The following is a 16008-nucleotide window of genomic DNA, read 5'->3' as shown; positions in this document are numbered from 1 at the left end:
ATGAACATAACACTCCTGTGTTTTGAGTTAATCAATTTTATACAAAACAGAAAGGTCACAGGACACATAACAACAAAGCAGCTGACCGAATTTCCTTATTTATTTAAGAAGAGAAATAAATTTTGCTTAAAATTTTTAAAAACAACATTAAAACTTAGTTTATCTTTCCACTGAATAAAACGGAGAAAAAGACTGGCTTTCAGATCATACATTTATTTAAAAAAATAAAATGGATTGATAAAGTTACCACATTATTATGCATGCTAACAGGATTTCCCAAGCCCGTGAGATACCATTTCTTGAGCAACAAGAAAATGACTTCCTCAACAATGTAAAGATAGGAAGTCTTTCAATCCAAATTCAAGATCTTTATCACTAGTTCCACCTCACAAGCTAGTGGGATGTATCTGTGCTACCAGCTGAGCTCCTTGGTAAAAAAGCTTGAGAAGACACTAAACAAGGATGTCACTAACAGATGATGATTTGTTAAAATTATAAAGCAACCATCTTCTGGCCTGCAAATATTCTACATTAGAAATCTCCACCACTGGGGGCCTGCTCCCCATGAAAATTTTACTCTGAATCCAAGATAATTACAAACACATGGCATTTTTTCTTGCATGCTTTCTTGGGCCAAACCCTGTATGACAACATGTTACAGTTTACAGGATGGAACTTGAAATCGCCATTCTCACACAGTACAGTTAAGGAGTGTTACCAGTAACAAAGAATAAAAGTTATACAACATCGATTATTATAAATTATATTTGTTCTTAGCCACCCCAATCTCCTTAATATGTCCAGATCCTTTCTTGCAGAAAACATGAGTTTCCTATATAACGTCAACTGCATCATTAATGATGATTAGAATGAGCCGTAGAGACTTTGATTCTGAAGACATGTATGTGCAGGTGAGATGCAATCTGATTGCAAACACTGACACAGTAGCGAATCAAATCAAAGAAAGAGAAGACCTGGGGGAAAAAAGAAAGACTATGAGATTCTCAGGACCTGCTTAGACCATCCGTAAGCTTCCTGAAAGCAAAGAGGAGTGGCTTCCGACTTTCTTCTCTTCAAATTCACCTTCAGTTCCATACAACTTAATAACTCAATTCCCTTTTTTTCCCTTTATACCAAGGAGCAAAAAACTCAGTAACTATTTTAGGCTCTGTGGACCAGTGTTGTCACAACTGCTCAACTCTGTAGCATAAAAGCAGCCATAAATAATACATAAGTGAATGGTCACGACTGTGTTCCAATAAAACTTTGTTCATAAAAAACTGTCCATTGGCCCCCAGAGTGCAGTTGGCCAACTCCAGCTTTACAGCCAGAAATCTGGAATTTATGAGCTATGATGTAGGCAGGACTAACAAGAATAATGCAAAAAAAAAAAAAAAAAAAAAAAAAAAAGACTCAAAGATGAAGCCACAAGGAATTCTCAAAAAAAGTCCCATAAATGTGGTTTTCTGGTATTCCAAATCATTACAATTACATGACCTATCTTTCAGGACCAGCCCATTGAAACAAGGAAACAAGTAGCTTCCAATCATGAAACAACACAGTACAAAACTTACCAGGGCAATCCACAGTACAATATATTCATCAATAAAGCTGTTAAAATACTGGTCCAGAAACAAAAGTGCTGGACCTATGAATGCTGTGTCATGCAAATGCATTTCGCTTTTGGTCATGTGTGCCACCTACGAATAAAACGGAATCAGTGATGTAGGCATTTTCATATTAGAGCTACACAGTAAATCAGTATTGTTATCAAGTATCAAGTTTCAAGAATTTGTCAGCAATATTTATTGAGTTTCTAAAACTAAAACACAAAGTGGGTAGGAGAGCTATACACCAAAGGGATACACCGTGTCCACTAAGGCCCTCTGAACATGCTTTTCACAAAGAGCCTTTACCTGACTGTACAGATTGAGATTGAAGAATGTAGACGAACTAACCAAATTAAACTGTGGATAGAAAGAATTACAGAGGTTCAAGAGGCTTCTGGTAATCTCAAATGGTTAAGACTAAAAACAGCTCCCACATTGATGTCAAGAGATTTTGACTAGAGAAGAGCAAACTCTAGAACTGCTTAGGGAGCTACGGGATGAAAACTACAGACTTAAAACCAATATAAGACAAAAGTTAAAAACAAAATAAACAAAAACTTTGGAGCTTACCACAAGCTTGTTGGTGATTTTGGCAGATACAAAACCAAATGTCAATATATAAAGACAGGGATGCTTTTCAAAAAGCTGAACTGCTGATTTCTTGTAGATCATTGCAGCTAATGTAATTACGGATCCAATATGGAGAAAAGGAGAAAGGACACTTGTCCCCTGCACAGAGTGAAGAGAAGTGAGGAGTTAGTCGTGTTCTATATGGATCTGCTTGTTGTAAGACAGATCAGCTTGAACTTCTAAGAACCTCACGGTGTCTGACAGCCAGCAGATTCTATAACTGAATACCAGAACAGCTACTAGAAAGCAGCAGCATGGATTGGTTAGGCACAGACTGAGGATTTTACTTAAGAGGCCAGACTTACTTTACAAAGCAGGGCACCCTTAAAAAAAAAATGTGCATAGAAGTGTTTGGGTGTGTGTGCATGCACAAAAACATGCAATTATAGGCATATAAATGTATATATGTGTAAATAAAACTGAGAAGTTTTGGCTACTACTTTTTTTTCTTTAAGACTAAGTGGAAACTCTCAATTAACAAGTGATTTTAATCAATTCAAATGAAAAACAAAGCAACTACAAAACTAAGTCCTAAGCACAATCATTAGAAATCTTAAGATATACTTACTGCTATTGTTGATCCATTTTTGCCAACACCACCTGTGAAGATTACACGGAAGTAATTTGTACAGGAAAATATGGTCCCTGCTACAGTGCAAAGCGCGGGAAAAATTTTCATTTGAATATTCAGCACTGGAATCTTTAATGGGTAGAGAGAGAGAGAACAATTACTACACATACAAATTAAAATAAGAAAACAAAACAGTCAAATACTTGATCCATATTCTGATATATTCTCCATTCCTTCTATAGTTTAGTGAATACTTAAATTTAATCGAAGTTTCTATCCTTTCCATTATGAGTAATATAACAAGTCTCAAAGATGAGATTATATAGAAATTAATCTCACTTCTGACACCAACTATTTAAAAAAGTAACTGATCGAACTTGATTAATATGTGTCATAGCTAAGTAAAGTTCATTCCAACAATGAACCAGGCTATCTTCTGGCCTTTTTATTAAAGAAGTGCAGTTTGTCTTTTTCTTTGTGCATTTTTTGAACTCTACCTCTAAATCTGTAATTTGTTACTAACTGTTATGAGAGAGAAAGCAGAGAATAAAGGACCAGAAATATTTGAAGTTAGGTTTAAAAATTCTGCAAACTGGAGAATGGAAGACAAAAGTTCTACTTAAAAGAGTTCCCAACTCCCAACTGTTAGGATACAGGCAGCTAGTAAAAACAGAGAGCAACTAAGAAGGCATTCACAGTCAAGGAGCTTCTGGTAATCTCAATTTGTAACTTCACAAAGAGAATAAACAGCTCTCATGTTGATGTCAAGAGATGCTGTTTGGAGGACAGCCAACTGAGGGGCAGAGGGAAAAATGTGAAGCACACCCACTGAAGTACAGCTCTGTACTTGTGGATCCGAAATTTCAACATGTAAGTTTACCTCTCAGAAGAAGTAAATACATTTTTATAGTATACTGAAAATATGAATTACCTAAAGTAAGGGGAGTTCAGTGGATTGAGAACATGTTATCTAATCTTGCAAGCACGATAGCCACCGTTTAAAATGAAATACACCTGTACTAAAATGTAAAAGTCATTTAAGATTTTCTTCCTTTTTGCACCTCTCTTTTTAGCTTTTCTGAAGTCTCTAATTTTGTCCAATATGGACTTGGAAAAAAAGCAACAGTAAAATGATATATTCTATTAATTTTAAACAAATGACTCTAGGAATAAGATTCCAAAAGCCCATAATGGTTTAATGGGCACTGAGTTCTTACAATGAAGACATTTTAGTTAGGGTTGTCTACACTTTTTAGGGATGCCATCTGCCTACACTTTCAAAATCAAATAAGAAATGTGGCATGCCCTATTTTTTGTGTGCATAAAACCCAAGTAAAATTGATAGATATAAAATTTCATGTTTAGATACTTTATTTCTTTAAAATGCTTAAGGCCTCAGTTTATTTAAACAACTCTACGACTCTTGCAAAACTGCAGTCTAAAAAGAAAAAAAGGAAATCAACTATTCAAATTTCAAGTTGTACTGTGGCAGTGTTTAATTTTCTAAAATGAAACAGGTCAACTTAAAAACTAAGCCCAGAACTTAATGGAGCATCTTAAATGGTCTCCTTTCCTTCCCTAATCGATCTCTAAACTGTACAGCCCAAATTCAAAGCTTATTTTCAATAAAGGAGAAAATCAACACCATGGTTGCTTTGAACTCCAAGAGATTTTTTTTTTTTTTTGCTCTAGTTCGGAAAATCAAGGCTATTACAATCTAATCTGATGCACCTGGCTAAAATTCAATACTCTGGCTAGTTTCTTTTTCCCTCCAGAGACAAAGCACCTGTCTGGCAAAGGAGGAAATACTATACTCCTTCAGATTTCAGAAGAAGCAAAGCATTAATCCATTACAGGGGCATGCCTGCACTAGAGCCAGGGTACTAAATGAGTGCCAACTCTGGTGCAGCAGCAATCTGTGCCACAACCGAAATGAACAGTGTCACAACTGTATTTAAAATATGGTGAAAATGCTTTAGGATCATGGAAACTGTTGCCCTTTGAAATAAGAAAAAATAAACAGCAACATTAGAAAAGCCAGGCAAATTAGTAAATGGCTTGGACCACAAAGTAAGTAAGCAGGCTACAGACTTACAAGCAAAGAATCATAAACATTCTTAGGGCTTTCTTCACTTCTGTCATATATAATAGATATACACCAAAACATAAACCCTTGAGTGTTGGTTTATGTTTGAACTGATTTTTATATTCTTTCTAGAACCCTGGATATTGAAGGTGCCCAGTATAAACTTGTCAAATGAAGATTAAGATGCTCTTCATTTCTCTTACCCTCTATGTTGAATTAATTTTTGGAGACACTATGAAGACACATCTTGCTCCCACATTAAGAAGGAAAAAGGAAGTTAGCTACAAGATAAATCTGAGGCACTGGGAAGGGAAAGCTGAAGTCAGAGGAATTCTGAGTCTCACCAGGTGATCCCTTAAAAATCAGCACTGACTGAATCACTTATGGAAAGGACTAAAAACGTTGCCATTTTCACCTCACACTCAAGATCAAGGAGGTGGGCACATCCATCTTTACCAATCTTTTTCTTTCTGGCCTCATCCTCCTGGAACTCATCCAAGGTGATCAAAGTGCATCCACTGTATAGAAACAGCCAGAAAGCTATACTGAAAACATCTTTATCTCAGGCCTTCCCAGAGCATCAGCAGTCTTTGGGACCAGGAAAAATAAAAACTCCCTTGGGTCATGGTGTCTGCTTTACGCTAGGGTAAAACTTTCTGGATTCATGGCATAAAGTTATGCATCCAAATAATATCTATCTTTTTTAAAGATTAAAAAAATCTTAAATTCTCAGATTTACCAGATTAAAATGGACACAGGTTTTGGTTCAATTGTTTGGATTAATGCAGAATATCAGTTACTCAACTGATAGATTAGCTTTCTTATGAGCATAATAAAACATTCTTACAGGCTTTGTAAATTTCAGCAGAAACAGATAGTATCATTTTGAGATTAGATTCTTCCTTCCAAAGAATGTGGAAACACCTGTTTGTCATGTTAAGTGTAAGGGCACTTCTTAAATCTTTTAGTTTAAGAATGAGCTACAACTAAATTGCACTACACAGTAAGTCTTCAGTTCTACCTAATGAATTATGAAACTTTACTTGTAGTAAAACTCACCATTTGCCTTAACTGGATTCCAGAAGGTGTCTCCTGGTTTAATACATATTTAATCAACTACTACTTTTAAAAGAATCAAAGTCATTGAAAGTAATCATGAGGGGGATTATATGTGGGTTCCCTTCCAAAGTGATGACATTCTTTTTTAAAAGAGTGATATATATGACAGAAGATAGTTCCACGACATACCCTGCAAAAAAGTCTTGTTTCTTGTAATGTGTAAACCATGCACTAACCTTTGTGCATGAAAATTTCTTTCCTTAAAAAATGGGGGGAACTGCCCCCCACCAAAACCACTCACACAAAAAAACCCAACCAACCAAAACCAACCAAAACTAACTGTAACTTTTGGTTAAAAAACCATCTCTTTGAAGGAAAAAAAAAATGGGTAATCCATATGTAGTGGATACAAATCACTTACTTCTGCAAAATAGCTGATCTTCTAAAATCAGTTATATGGAGACATTTGTACTGTTTCTGTTTGTTTTTACCATTAAGTTGCTTTCTTACAGATCAGTTAAAGCCTTTCAATGAGGATTTGGAAGGCAATTTCCATTTTATGTATTCAACCTCAAGAGATAAAAATTTCACACCCAGGCCCTAAATAAGTATCTTCTCTTCATTTTGGCACATAAATAAATCAGAACATTGCATGTAGTAGTCTTTCCTGAACTAACACAATGCAATTCAAAATAGCATATTCAGCAATGAGTCCATAGGGCCAAGTGAAAAGAAAAAAGAAAGAAAGTGCTCTGAAGTTCAGATTATGGGATTCCGTGCTGGAAACCGCTCAAAGAACACAGAATATTTCTCTGAGCCTTCAAATAAATATCACCAGAGAAGTCAAGTCCTTCCCGTTTAGTTTAATGATACTAACAGCAGAACCAATAATGCTATTAATAAGACAGAAGCCTGGGAATCTGTGTCTCTACTACAGCTTAACCTCACTAATCCTAGAACTGGATTGCTGGATGTGGGACCCCCATTTCAGTCTTGGGTCTTAGAGTTCCTTAGATTACTTTTTTAAACATAGAATAAAAAAGAATGATTATATTATTTTAATTATCAATAAAGATAGGACAAAATATTTGATTCTTTTAAAAGAAAAAAAAATTGTTATGTACATGTACAGGTGGTATGCACAAATCCTAATTAAAAAAAAAGGTAACAAGTTTACCTGAAGCAAACTTACAGCCAGGCACCACCTCAAAATTAAGGATATGTGTATAGTAGACATGAATATGTAACTACACTGACAACAATGCTTTATGTACTTCCATACTGATAAGGATACTTAGGTATATACACCTAATGCTGACTTGTTTTTCAATGATCAAGCTAGAAATCCCATTGTTTTGTTATTGGTATGCAGAAACATTATGGGCAATTTGTATATGTGTAAGATATGCAAATTAATCTTGGAGGGGGAGAGATTTTGGTATAAGACACAAAGTTCATGAAAATAATAATCGGTATAGTCGAGATACAAAAGACTTAAGTGGGAGGTTGACTTTAGCTTTATAATCTAGTTTTAGGAAAAGAAAATCTTTTCTTTCCTTCCTCTACAGCTAAATTGTTTAGTACTATAAACTAACAGTTCTATAACTATTTATAACTGTTAACTATTTAACCTACAGGAGACCAAAAGCAATAATATTCTTTAGTGAGATCTGAGATCTATCTATACGTATATCTATATATAGTGCGTGTACATATATGCACATCTATTTGTATTGCATATAGATACATATCTATAGATCTCAGATTTCACTAGAACTGTATTGGCTTTTGAGACTAGTGTGTAGGAAAAGATGTGATTTTGAAGGATATTATGTACATGAATGAACAGTTTCAGAATTTTCCTGGTTGACTATGGATTAAGTTTATTCCTTCATCTCCCTTGTCACAACCCTATCTTCCCAGCAAAAGGCATTAAACAATTTCTGGTAATAAATACCTAAGGAAGGGTGTTAACTACACTTCCTCAAGTATCTAATTTACCATCATGAAGTAAGTTAGGTAGGGGAAAAATCTTGCTCAGTAAATTTCCCTTATACCTTAAAATTAATCTGATTTTTAAGTACTGTGTTTGTGTAGGAGTAGTAAACATCTCACTTATAAGAGCAGCAACAACTTTTTTGAGGGCTTATTTGATAGGCATTGTTCTGAGTGCTTTACACATGCTCATTTAATCCACAAAATAACCTTATAAGACAGATACTATTATTTCCTCATTGTACAGAGGAGGAAACTAAGCCACAGGGAGTTAAACAACAGATGAAGTTCACACAGTAGGCAGTGGAGCCAGGATCAAATTCAGGCAGTCTAGTTCCTGAGCCTGTGTTCTGGCCCCTGTATTATACCTACTATATTCCCTCTTTCAGAAGTTTGTGGAAAACAACTTGTGCTTGTTGGAGTGACTATATTTCAGGTCTGGCTGAAAATCAAGGTCCTGGTAAAACAATCCTATGGCATGGATTTCAATAAGCATTTATTCTGATCTGGGGCCAGAGTTTACTTACTATCAAAATTTGTTATTCAGCTTTAAGCACATGACAGAGAAACCAGAAAACTTATGTAGTTCAGAAAGAGAAAAGATCTGATTTAATCTTGTCATTGGTTTACCTGATATACTACCTGCTGTTTCCTCATCTGTAAAATGGGATGACAAGTAATAATTCTGATAGCCTTCAGAAACAGCCATGAAATGGACCTACTGTACCACAGAACTCCAGGTAGTAAAGTTCACTATGCCCTAAAGAGAAGTCTGTGTCCTACTGACACTGTGACTTTTCATTTTCAGAATGAATAAAACAGTTTTACACATCACCCTTTAACAGTATTATCCTTTGTTAGGAAAACACAAGCAAAAGACAACACGCATTACATGGGATACACAATGCGAAGAGTTACCATAGACTGCCAAAAAGGTGGTCCTCCAATCACTGCCAGCAAATGCATGATTATTATGAAGATTTGCACTTCAGTCACATCAATTCTGATTAGGTACAAAAAGCCAAAAAAGCAGAATTACTCAAAACAATTTCAAGTTAATTACTTGCAAGCTTAGCAGCATTCCTCTATCATGCACAATAGAAACAAAAATCTCAAATATCAAGGAAAGGGGAAAAGGAGATGTCAAAAATTTGTTATGAGCAAAATCAAATAAAATCCAGAGCCTTTTAATTTAATTTGATGAATTTCACAGAGCAATAAAAACCCCTCCTTTCTAAAGGAAATTTCTGTCTCATTGAAGTTGGGCTGAAACTATAGCTTAACCTTTCTCACCAAAAAAAAAAAAAAAAAAAAAAAAAAAAAAAGAAGTGTATGTATATTAAAGTCCAAGTATCAAGCAGAGAATTGCACTGCACTGCTTTAAAATACAAGATCTTGAAATAAGTGCTTTGTAGTATCAAACAGAAGAAATGGTGAGCTGTTACTAAAGTGACATAAATCACTGATACCTTGCAAAACTTACTGCCCTTTAGATATATTCATTTAATGCCAACTGTGGTATGGGTGAAAAAAAAATGCACCCAATTCTCAATCAAATCCTTATGCTTATTAGATTCTAAGACATCTGGAAAGAAGATACTGAAAGCAGCCAGGAATTAGCTTTGAAGTTGCTGAAAATAATCTTACAGTCAAGAAGAGACAAACCTGGTACAAAAACAGGGCAGTAGAAAATTAGAAGTCTGAAAGTATGAAAAAAGAATACGGGCAAAAAGACTGAGAAGCAAAGCATAAACTCATGTTCCTTTTCCTCTGTCAATGAGCACTTGTCATTCTCAGATTACTGGATCCAAATGCCTTCTGATTTTGGTGATTTACCCTACAGGTATGCTTGCACAAAATGTCTGTACAAGGCTATTCAGTACAGCACTATTTATAGAAGCAAATTTTTTAAAAAAAAATCCCTCAGTGAGGGAGTAGTTGTAGAAATTATGGTACTTCCATACAACGAACTACTGGGACAGCTTTCTACATAGTGACATGGAAAAGTACCAAAGCTATATTAGATGAAAAAAAATGTTGCGGAATGCCTGTATGCTACTTTTTGTATTAAAAAAGAAGAAAAATGATATCCCATTTAAAATTTTGCCAATAATTACATAACAAATTTCTGGAAGGACACATTGCAAACTAAGAGCAGTGGGGACCTACTGGAGAGGACAGCGTGAGAACTGGATAGCTGGGAGATGAGGATGAGGAGACTATTCACTGCATACCTTTTTTATAATGTTAGTTTTTAAACAAAGTGACTAATTTAACTATTAAGAAGGTAAACTAAAAAAAAAAAAAATCAGTCTAAGAAAAAATGACAGCAACAACAGCAACGGGACCTACTCCCAGAGAAGAATGGAGCCCCCATTTCTAAAATTGATACTTCAAGCAATCTATAATGTGAGCTTAAGATACATAAGCTCTCATGCTCATAATAAATTACTAGATTGAAACCAGTCTCTCACAACTAAAAAACTGATCTTTGATTGCTCAAGAATGTATTAAGCTGCAAACATAGTGATGTAGTTATCTTGATATACACATTTATTAGAAAAAAAAATGGACTGAATTAGGCTAAAAAGAATCTGTAGAGCTGACCTGGTGAGTGGTGTTGCCAATAAAGGGAATTACACTCAGTAGCAGACTCAGGAGACTAAGCAGGTGTCAAAGATGTTCGACTCTGTCTTGGGTGGAGGAGGGCAGACATCTTACAACATTTGCTGGATATATGAAGTAGCCTTTTGGGAGGGGAAGGGCCAGAAGTATAGAATTACAAAATAAAAATGGAGGGAACCTCATGCAATTAATCTTTGTACCCTGGACAAATGAATGTAAAAGAGAACAGGAAACATGAAAAATCTTTACAAAGTCCCAAATCAGGATTCCTAGGGGAAGTTTTATGGATTAGCCTGTTTGGAAATTTTGGAAGACAGAATTTCCTAAACCATTCAGATATTATCATTGTATTTAGGTCAACAGTGCCTTAATGTTAGGAAGGAGAGCCAGGGAAAACTTACTTACCAGTTGGTAATTAGTTAAGAATATTGTTTACTGTGTGATTATCTGATTTAGAGGAATGCTCTGTACTACAGGTTAAAACCCTCCTGCTATGAATCATGAGAACAGCCTACCACCACACTCCCAGGGACGTGGCTCTAATCTTGACTGTCAACGAAAAATGCGAGACCATCCCCAAAGATAGAAACTAAGCAAGCTAAGAGGGACAGGTGACAGAAATGATTAACAGTGAACAGAAGAGTTAATGATTCTGTTTAGAAGAGAAGCAGTTACATGACAGTCCATTTTCCCACCTTCCCACTAGGAAGTCTCAGTATGGGCTGAATTCACCACAACACATATTAGGAGGGGGCTATTTTACTCTATGCAGGAAAGTCATAATTATCTAGAGGGAGACTATCATATAAAGGCAGGAATTTGGCATTTCTGCAGTCACTTGCTTATTAGTATTTCCAAAATACTAACATGGGTGATAATATTCCCACATGTTGGAACTGTTTCTCAAAAACAAAAACAAAAAGATCAACCTCCATAACTATACCAAAAGTAAGTTCTTCAATGGACAAGGGATATGTGGTAGAAAACCACCTAAAACACCAGAGTGATTTTTTTAAAAAGACACGGGATACAAATCTCCTATCTATAGCATTAGACTACCACTGCTTGAAAACTTCACAGGGGGGTGGAAATTGGATGGTAATCAACACAGTCTTCTGTAACCAAGAAAGTATTTAAGTATCTTGACTGGTATTGCTTAAATAATTTCTTATTTCTACTTTATTTTAGTATAGGCTGTTGAAGGACAAAAGAACTTTTCCAATTACTGAGGATAATCGGTGAGTATGCTGGTCAGAACACACTTAAATTACCACAACAAGCCAGCAACGAACAACATTCTGATGGCTGTCACAGAAGGAAAATGGAAAAGGCAAACCTGTTGTGGAGACTAAGCTCTCCCATTTTCCTGATGGGGAGGCTGTAAGTGTGGCAGTCCGCAGTCAAAATAACCTTCCACACTCCTAATAAGCCCCTTGGGCCCATCCTTTTTTACAACATCCTAACAGTATATTGATTAAGAGATAAAGATATCAAAGTATCCCAAATAAATGAATAATTTTAACTTCTGAATGGGAAATAGAATCTCTCCAGTTGGAGTTGAGGATACTAGGGGCCTTCATCACCAGAGGAAAGCAGCTTAGAAAGCTCCCTGATCGGGACAGTTATTACATCAGAGGTATACCTTTAAAAACTGATTTAAGGGGTGCAACAACTCCAAACCATCTAAGTTAGCTAACTATAAGGAAAATTCCTATTCTGAATGTTTCATTTTTATTTCTTAGTGTACAGAGCCCAACAAACACATTCTGAGTTCCAAGACTCAGTATTAACTGAGGGATGTGAAGAGATTTAACTGACATTCTGTTGATAAGCTTATTAGTCATCATTTCCTAGCATTTTTAAGTGTCTTTCACCTCTAATATCAGAAATAAGACAATTTAATCTAGTTTTCTTCTACATGTGACATGTGCATTTCAAAGGTATACTTGCAGTTAATTTGTAAACAAAATTTTTTTGTTGAATTATACATAGTAAATATAATTTTGTTGTAATTGGGTTGGCTACTAGCTTGGTTAACACAGAATATGCACTAGGGCTAAATTCACAATGTCACAGAAATTCTGATTTGCACAATTTGATTTGCTAGTTATTATTTTAAAAGAAGCATTTTGCTTAGAAAGTCATTGAAGATAGCTGGAATCCTATTCAAGGATTAGACTGCTATTAACTACAGATTCAAATTATTTGTAAAGGGATCTGACGTTCTAAGGAACTTATACATAACCAGAATATGGCACGCTCCTTATGTACTCTACCAGAAATACCATGGGTGGGTGAAGTACTGGTAGACTAGAACGAAGACTGACCTAGAAATTTAAAATACTGCCTTCCAATATTTTACTTTCTACCCTTGATACGGGGTAAACTGGGCATGACAAGCTTAAATGTTAAATAACATTAATCATACAGCTGAGTGATAACTACGAATATTTTAAAGTGTTATATACAGAGAAAGTCTAAGTATCTATTTTTGAGATAAACTCAGTTATACAGAACAGTATGATACAAGTGAGTACATGGGCTCTTCAGATGATCTGAGAGACTAAAACAAAACAACAATCCATCCAGCAACTCTGAATAGGAGAGAAATAGGCAACGGCTAGATTAGAACAAGTACCCTTAAGAGGAGCTAGAGTTTAGGTCTCAAATCTAAGGGGCAGACTATCCCTACCACCTTTGGAAACAGAAGGATTAAGAAGAGTAATAATCCTGGAGTTAAATAGAGGGATCATGGACAGATTTTTCCTCCCAAATTAGCACAATCAATTTTGGAAGAAATCTGGAAATTACTGGGAGTTACTAACACAGGTCTTAAAATACAATAATAATGATAATGAACAGTTACTATACAACAAGCACTGTAGTTAGCACATAACATGTTTTACTCTTTTAATCTTCACAGCTATCCTAGGAGACAGGAAATACTACCACCATTTTATAGATGAGGAACTTAAGTCATATAAGGAAAGTGGCTTTTCCAAGGTTATAGAGACTCTAAGTGGCATAACCTTGAAAGAAATTAGTGTTGTTCCTTCACAGTGCTAAAATCCTTCTAATTTTTAGTCTACGAATCAACTGGGACAAACATTTGTCTTATGTTTTTAACTTGCTATCACTAAGATGTCTATACATTTTAGGATGAAGATTCTCATATTTTAACACAATTTTCCCTAAAATTGCAGAATACAACAGGCAGCAACTAACATAGAAGTTTAGATGCTAATAAATTAAAATAATTTGGAAACAAATTAGAAAGAACAACTATTTCTGAAGCTTATATTTTTCTCTGAACGTTGTAAAGAAGAAAATACATCTGGCAACTTCAATGACCAAATCAGTTAAACAGGAAAATCTCTGCAAGTTTGCAATTGATAAAAGTGAAGACAATGTATCTGGACAAAAAAGAATGTAGTTCTAAAACATTTTTCATGATGTTAAAATTAAAACGCATTTCCACAGGAAGGGCTCTCTAAATAGAGGGTACTTTGTTATCATAGACAGACAAGGTAAAGGTGAATAATACAGTCAATATCCTGACTATTTAATTTCATTGAGAACATTGGTGGGGGAAAAAAACTTTTGGTAAATATAATTAATATTAGTAATAAATAAGCTATCAAAAATTGTAAATCTAGACAACTGCAGTGAGCATAAGGCTTCAGGTCTTTGGGGAAAGTACCAGAAAACAAGTTAAGGATAAAGAAGTGGTGAAGAATGACACATCTTAAACTGTGCACATTACTCTAGGAGGAAATCTCACAAACAATTATGTCAATGTAACTGTAAATTCAACTAAAATGGCTTTAGTTTTGCTCTTAAAACATGCCTACCGTACCTCTCAGGATACTCCACGTTGCAAACTGATTTGAAAAAAGATGTAGATTATCCCTCACTATTGATTTGTCCCCAAAGCTATCGTTACTACCACCGAATAACTGAATTTACAATGCTACAAGTAGCTTTCAGAAAGAACTCTGCTACCATTCACTATTTCTGTCACATTATTGAAGCATTTGGGGTATGGGGACTCAATGTTCAAAACCTAATGCAGCCTTGTATTGCTGAAATGATCTGTCAGGTGTGGTGTCCATACGAATAGTTCCCCAACACTCCCTGAGCTGCAAAATAAACAGAATCTATTTTTCTTATAAATAAACCTTTCATACTAAAGTGTCATGGATTCTGGACAATTCTACTGGGAAACCATTTCCTAATAAATCTTTTTGAACTTTTAAGTCATAATGTCAAAATCACAATTCTAGTATGAAAGAAAAAAGATACATTACTTACTCTTAGCATTAATTAAGGAAATAGGTATTTACCAAAACAAAACAAAACAAAACAAAACAGAAAAAGGACAGTATTCAAAGAATGACCATAGCAACATGAAAAGCTACGAATATTTAGTTTTAAAAGCACACTAAGAGGAAAACAGTAAACAAAACAAACAGAAGTGAGAATAGCTTCCAGCATTACATTTTAAAAAAAAACCAAGATCAATTAATAAAAGCAGAAGAACTAGTACCAGGTTTCTGACAGAATATTAAGAGAATAAACACTCTTTCCTACATTTACTGTAAGAGTCCTCTCAACTTACCTAAGGAAAACTCTGCTTGCTTTATTGTTTTCAAAACACCAAAAAAAAAAAATTCTATTTAATGGTGGAAAGGTATTTGTTTTAAAAATATTACATAGAGTAAAAATGATACTGGGTACAACAGGTAAATAGGAGAGAGAATTGTTTTTAGCATCAAATCACCAGAAATATTATATTTCAAAAAATTTTGTTCAATAGGGTGGATTTTTATTGCCCTATTACATATTAAAATTATCTGTTTTCTAATAACCTGTTTGTCTGTGAAATACCACCAGGAAGACTTTCAAATTTTTGTTTTTTAATTACTCTGTGCATGACAAAGGTGCTGTCTTTATTAAGTTCACGCCATTGTTCACTGGACAGCATGAATATTCTAGCAGTTACCGTGAAGTTCCAGAACCAAGGTCCCAGGGTTCCTGTGAGAAGCTGGCATATTATAATTATGATCTGGGACTCTGTAACATCGAATCTATGCATAAGGAAACAAACATTTCAAAATAACTTTACTCAGAGCTTTTGCTAAAGAACCCTACTAGAACGGGTAGCAAAAATAGATACAAAAGGCAGCATTCTCCTTATAAAGACATCTAAAGATTCAACAATGCTACTTACACAGTACTGTTACTATCCTTATGCATACAGGTATATTTCTTACCCAAATCAAAATAGCACAAAAGCTTAAAAGTTAAAACTGTAATACACTGAATAAATGACTCATAAGTAGGCAGTTGGAAACACTGGAACTAAAAACGTAGTCAATTCTCAATTACCCAGAAATGGTGAATACTGCTGGCTAAATGATCACACTATCTGT

At 35.0% G+C, this 16008-nt stretch overlaps 1 protein-coding gene across 5 annotated transcripts in view; it reads right to left on the bottom strand.

Annotated features, from left to right (window-relative positions):
• Positions 1-82: 82 nt before the first annotated feature.
• Positions 83-16008, bottom strand: part of CEPT1 (choline/ethanolamine phosphotransferase 1) — a 36051-nt gene continuing 20125 nt past the window's right edge. For 4 of the 5 annotated variants that reach the window (XM_032487308.1, XM_014557747.2, XM_006182872.2 and 1 more), the window contains exons 5-9: positions 8870-8954; positions 2809-2940; positions 2181-2339; positions 1575-1700; positions 83-974 (exon numbers count right to left, since the gene is read on the bottom strand). In XM_032487308.1, coding sequence (XP_032343199.1) covers positions 855-974; positions 1575-1700; positions 2181-2339; positions 2809-2940; positions 8870-8954 — 622 coding nt within the window. In that variant the 3' untranslated portion in view covers positions 83-854. Of the gene's footprint in view, positions 975-1574; positions 1701-2180; positions 2340-2808; positions 2941-8869; positions 8955-15578; positions 15664-16008 lie in introns of all 5 variants that reach the window. The other variant, XM_014557749.2, reaches the window with a different exon arrangement.

Source organism: Camelus ferus, chromosome 9 (assembly GCF_009834535.1).
Source record: "Camelus ferus isolate YT-003-E chromosome 9, BCGSAC_Cfer_1.0, whole genome shotgun sequence".
Classification (NCBI taxonomy): Eukaryota; Metazoa; Chordata; class Mammalia; order Artiodactyla; family Camelidae; genus Camelus; species Camelus ferus.
This window is presented reverse-complemented; position numbering and strand designations above follow the sequence as displayed.